This window comes from Hemibagrus wyckioides, linkage group LG13 (genome assembly GCF_019097595.1).
Source record: "Hemibagrus wyckioides isolate EC202008001 linkage group LG13, SWU_Hwy_1.0, whole genome shotgun sequence".
Classification (NCBI taxonomy): Eukaryota; Metazoa; Chordata; class Actinopteri; order Siluriformes; family Bagridae; genus Hemibagrus; species Hemibagrus wyckioides.
This window is the reverse complement of record NC_080722.1, coordinates 9,511,486-9,517,485: the sequence shown is the minus strand read 5'-3', so window position 1 is coordinate 9,517,485 and position 6,000 is coordinate 9,511,486. Positions and strand designations below refer to the sequence as shown.

The window sequence follows — 6,000 nt, the reverse complement described above, 5'->3', positions numbered from 1 at the left end:
AAGAATCGACACAGTAACTTGAGTCCTAATGCGCGTAATTATTTCCAGCAGGGAGAACAATAAAATGTAGGCAACAGTGTGGCTGACTCAAGCAGTAGGACTGGGAAACACAGATGTGATGGGCTCTTCGCTTGTATACATACACACACTCCCCCTATCCGGCGCGGCTCGATCAACCGACGCGTTTTGCGCACTTCCTGCTCCGGCCGTCAGGCGCACGAGAGAAAGAGAGAGAGAGAGAGAGAGAGAGAGAGAGAGAGAGAAGGGGGCGGGGGGTGAAGGAGAGGAATGCTGCAGGAAAAATCAGCACAGATCTGGTGTATCCACTGAACGGACAGGCGGCTCAAATGCCGCGGAGGATTCCTCACGCCCATAAAACGCGATCGAGACTGCGAGCCTGCGCGCTGCTCGGGAAGAAAGAAGATCCCTGAATGGCCAGTATGGTTTAATCTTTTTTTCTCTCTTGATGAAAGAGGACTAGCTGGAATGCACCGCTGCTGCTGCTGTTGCTGCTGCTGAAGACCTTCACGTTTCATTCGGGGCCGTTTCCTCTGAGCTCAAGAGCTCCGCCAATTTATGTTGACATCGTTTGCCTGCTATAAGCATCGTCCTGATTCCAGCTTTTTGCCGCGTGTAGAATAAAACTAGACCGAGATTCCGGTCAGAGTCAGAGAGAATAAACACATAGAGGAGAGGGAATTCGTCTGTTTACGCGCGTTCACGATCGTAAACAAAAGCAGGAGAATCAAAGTCCTTGCTTTCCCTGCTTGCTCCTTTTGCGCTCGTAGCCTGCATTCATTTTAAGAGAACCTGGGTTACTGGACGTCAGGTAAAACGGATATTTTCAAAACAAATCAAAGCAGCATCCATTAAAACTGATCCTTACTAATGACGTGATGGTAACTAGATGCAAAACATTTCTGCTGGATTAAAGTTTGACACTGTAAAGGTAAGCAGTTGCCTGTTCTCACATCATCATGGTTGTTTTCAACGGCTTGCTGAAGATAAAAGTCTGCAAGGCTCTGGACCTGAAGCCCACACCATGGTCATTGCGCCATGCAGTGGGCCCCAAGACACAGACCTTCTTGCTGGACACATACATTGCCCTCAATGTGGATGATTCACGTGTGGGCCAGACCTCCACTAGGCAGAAGACCAACAGCCCGGCATGGAACGATGAGTTTGTCACAGAGGTTTATGATGGAAAAAAGATTGAGCTCTCAGTTTTCCATGACTCCCCAATCGGCTATGATGACTTTGTGGCCAACTGCACTATCCAGTTTGAAGATTTGCTGCAGAATGGAAGTAGACACTTCGAAGACTGGGTATGTTTCTGAGCCAGGCCTGAACAACTTTGCTCCTAAACAGATGAAGTTTGGTTATTTTCTTGCCCTAACCAGTCTCTTTGTTTAACTGCCAGATTTAACAGACGTGTCAGAGAAGGAAGGTCACCAAACTAGACTTTAACCCTGCAGGTCAGCAGTTGGTCGCAATCTGAGCTTTAAATTGGACATTGAGTGTCATGGTACTCACATAGTCCTTTGGTAGAGAGAGCTGTCTGTAAATCCTATGTTTTTCACAGGCTCTTCAGGGCAGCTTTCTGACTTCTCACCAAACAGATCATGCTCATTGGATCAGAGAGCGACATTCACAATTTTCATCACATGAAAATATTTTGCAAACTCAAATCATAAGATGTGGCCTGTCAGTTAAATGTATGAAATCACAGGATTAGGTTTTAATTTGCAGTACAAGATTAGTTTATAATAACCTTTAGTTTATAAAAAAGTATTTAGAAGCATGTTTTAGAGTAGGTGTGATTGAAGAGGTAGGACAGGATGCACTCATTTGGCTTTAAAAAATCTGATCTCTATTTACTTAGTGTGCATCTCTCCAATGTTACATAAAATTCTATAACTTAGCTATAACTTACTAGACCCCTTTTCAAGCTTACAATATTTACACAGTAACAGGCTTTTAACTAGAGATATGGTGTAGAATAATCAGTAAGTGGGTTTTTTTTTTCAGAGGAAGGTGTTGACAGTTTGGGGAATAAATAGCTCACATCTACTTTTGTTTCTTGTAACACCCTATCTAATCTTAGACACCACTCATGACTGGCTACTGTGCATTATAAATTGCGATCTATTATTGAGTCACATACAGAAGGTTGTCAAATGAAAGAAAAATGGTGGTGACTTTTCCTGAAATGGTTTCGATCCACTTGTTCCCTCAGAGGGAAGTATCAGTGCAAATTAACACAAATTGCACCTGACTGTGAAGGCCACAGAATATGATTTCTAATGTTTCTAACCCAGTAGTGGTTTCTTTCAGGATAAACACACCCATATTCACAGTTCATGAGGTCAAACTGAATGATTTGATAAGGACTGAATCATATGCTGTGGGTTTCACAGTCACCAGATCTCAGTCCAGATGTGGGAGAACTCAGCAACACTTATGGGAGGTTTTTTTAATGATGTGTTAGAGTACTCTATACCATCAACACACCAAGTAAGGGCATATCTTTTGGAGACTTGCTGAAACTATACCAAAGGCACACTGAAGCTGTTCTAGTGACTTGCACTAGCCTGGCACTGTCCTAAGACATTTTATCTTATCCTTAGATAGCTTGCTTCAGTGTGTGTGATAAAATGGTTTAGGTTCATGTCCGTTGGTAGGCTAAATGAAATTGATTTGCATTATAATCATTCCTGGTACAGTGAGCTGTCATCATGTTTTATAATCCCAGTTCAGCAAAAAGGCTACTCACATGTAGATGTGTTATGCATCCAGGGAAAGGTCAGTGTGAATTGTGAATTGATTGTATTCCTGCAGTGGTACGTCTTCCCATATACATGTTGTCAGCTCACTCTGCGAATGTGTCAAGTGACAGTGTGATAGAAGGAAATCAATTTAATCTCTACTCTCAGCTATTATTTATACCCATAGACACATCTGTCTTTAGTGCTACTGGCCCAATATGTCTCTTGCTGCCTGATGTAGACCTCTTACATATGCCAAAGGCTGTGTTTTGCATGACTGAAAGTGTATTAGCAGACATCTATTTTGGAATCGCATGGGTACACTATTAGAGGTTAGAGCCTCATTTCTGAGTGCTGTATTTCTCAGTGATGTAACCCTACTTGAACTTAAACCAGTTCTAGAGAATTTATGTTTTATGAGAGAGCAAAGCATTGTTTTTTTGTGTTGAGAGCTGAGGCCCCATTCCGTAGGACCTTTTTATACAGAACACTGTGATTTCTGCATATGCGGTTGGTCAATGAAACATGTGGCTAGACATCTACAGTCAAAACCCAGCTCCTAAGAGATGGCATACATCAATACACCCACTCACAGATGCACATGTAGACCTTTATTTTCTTCAGGCTGCAGTATTTGAGAGTGTTTATTTAGATGCCTGTCTTAGCCTCAGACAACATACATCACACATACAATATACGGCTTTTCATGTGAAAAAAGCATCCATGGGATAAAAGGATGTGATGTCTGAACATGTGCAGGACAATAATTATTCATTTGAATTGTGTAGTGAGAATTCAAAGTTGGTTTTCTTAAAAAAAAACAAGAAGTTGTTGGTGTTGTGTCATATTTGTTACATAACTGCTTCTTTTTTTTGGTTTTCTGTCACAAACAACACTGAAGACTGCATCATAGGATGGCAAATTCTGTAAAGCCATACCAGTTATTTCAACATGCTCTCGACTAATGTGCGTTTGACAACGTTTATGTCTCCCTGTATGCAAGTTAGAATGTTATAATTTGTGTCACTCAGGGTCAGTGATGAACTGCTTGTAAATGGATTTTTAATGTGTTATGTGCACCCACATTGGTTATGTCTGCAGAATCCATCCAGGGCGTAACTAGAGCCGAGGGCCATGTGTTTGTGGATGTGTTTTGGACAGCAGGGAGACCTGCCCTCCTGTCTTTGTCGTGTGAGGCAGGAAGGACTTAATAATTCACAGGTCTAATTCAGTCAGACGCTTTGTGTAGCACTCAGGCCTCTAGTCTACAACCATGGTTACAAGTGTTTAGGTTTGATATGATCCCTTGCTCTTGTTTTATTTTTTCTATCATATTTTAAGTTGCACTTGTCTGTAAGAGGCTTGTCCTGCTCAATTTGCAATGGATTAGGATACCCTTAGATATCAGCTGTTTGCTGAGCTTTAACTATGGTGTTAATGATGCTTTGGGTTGTTTGGAATTTGGTTACACACTGCACACATTTAAGCAGGCATGTAAGGCTAAAATGTGGGCTAAGTGGTGTGAGTAAATGAACACTGCTGGAAACATGCTTGCAAAGTCTTTTGTTTATTTTGTTCTCACATGAACAAAGAGTGCTGCTGTACTGAATATCAGTTCTATGCACTATATCAGTATAATTATATCAGTACTATTAAGCTGTATAGACACAACTATGTTGATATTCAGTATAACAGTGTAATTAACAAGAATTAAAAAAATGTATATTTCAGACATAATATGGCCAAATATTTTTTTGCCCTTCCAATGAAAAAAAAATGCCAAAAGAGTTTTGTGTCTTGCCATGTAGCAAATAGAATTGCTGATAGCCCATAGTGAGTGTAGTAATGGTTTTAATGCAATGAATTGCTAGAAATGGTATTTTATGTAGCACACACAGACATGTGGACAGTTAACTGTCCTCATGCTGTTAAACTGAATATTAACATTCTTGCCACACTTGTTACACAGAAAGAAATAAAAGTAAAAAGATAATGAACGAGTATGTTTGTCAGCATATCCCAAAATGCTGTTCTCGGCATTTAGTTTTGCAGCCCGCATATCAGAAAAAAGCTACAACCCATAATGGGCTTCAAGTCTGGGTTACTTCATGTTAATCAGGATTGAAAATTGTTCTAAGTACAGTCAAACCACACTAGGGTTCATTTAGAATCACACTAAGGAGTTCAACACACCAGATTGCAGTTTAAACAGACAAAATATTCCTAGTGCTGGTACATTTTATAGGAGCAGCAGGGTGTGTGTGTGTGTATGTGTGTGTGTGTGTTGTAGTGGGGGTGTGTGAGGTATGACGATGGAGAGGGTGATGCGCTAGCTGGCAAAGGGCTCAGGCTAATGGGGGATCACCCATCTTCCAGGATTACCACCCACTCACTTCATTTCTTTGTTTAGTTCATTTGGTCTCCTTCCTAGTATTGTCTTCCATTTTCTGTCCTCTTACCTCTCTCACCCTTCACTCTTGAGCTTCCTTCCTGTATTTCCAATTTTTTTAAAATAACTGCTACCTTTTAGACATTTTCCTCTTTTCATCATCACTTTCTCAATAGCTCTTATAAAGTCTGTGTTCAGATTCTTGCTGAGAATTTCACACTGAATGCTTTGTGTAACTAATGGCATTACCCATGAAGACCTGCTATTTGTCTAATGCTTTTCTATTTCAAAGTGTGGGCTGCATTATAGCGATCACTGGCGCTTTAGTGTGTTTTCTGCCCAGCAGCCTCCCCGTTTTTTCTGCATAGATATGGCAGGCTGAATTGGAGACGCCATCCTCTCTCTTCCTCTTTGGCACATGGTTGCCATGACAACTCATGGCACTCCCTTGCTATGGCAGAGCTGTTAACAAGAGTCCTCACCTGCCAGTGAAGGGATGAGCATCTGTTGTGTTCACACATCCTTGTCCCTTGACCTTAGCTTTTAAACTGTATTAATATACTGAAATGCACTCTGTTTAGAGTGAAACCTAGAAATGGATCATTCTGCACTGAAGGGTTGGGATTATAGCCTGCTTTTTCAGTCAATCATGGTAGGTTCTTTCTCTGTTGGATAAGGAAGACAGAGAGGGGCAATAATACAGCAGTAACAATTAGTGATAAGAAGTGATGTGCCGGGGAACTGTTATCTCTTTATTTCCCATGTATTATTATCTTTCAGCATGATCCACCCTTTGGGATTCAGAGCACTGTTGTTCCACATCAAGTTTGAGTTGTTTTGTTAAAC

General features: G+C 41.1%; 1 protein-coding gene across 1 annotated transcript in view; it reads left to right on the top strand.

Moving 5' to 3' along the window:
* The first annotated feature begins 256 nt into the window (after positions 1-256).
* The window catches only part of prkcea (protein kinase C, epsilon a), a 59,589-nt gene continuing 53,845 nt past the window's right edge, over positions 257-6,000 (top strand). The window contains exon 1 of the mRNA XM_058406980.1: positions 257-1,325. Coding sequence (XP_058262963.1) covers positions 978-1,325 — 348 coding nt within the window. The 5' untranslated portion in view covers positions 257-977. The remainder of the gene's footprint in view (positions 1,326-6,000) is intronic.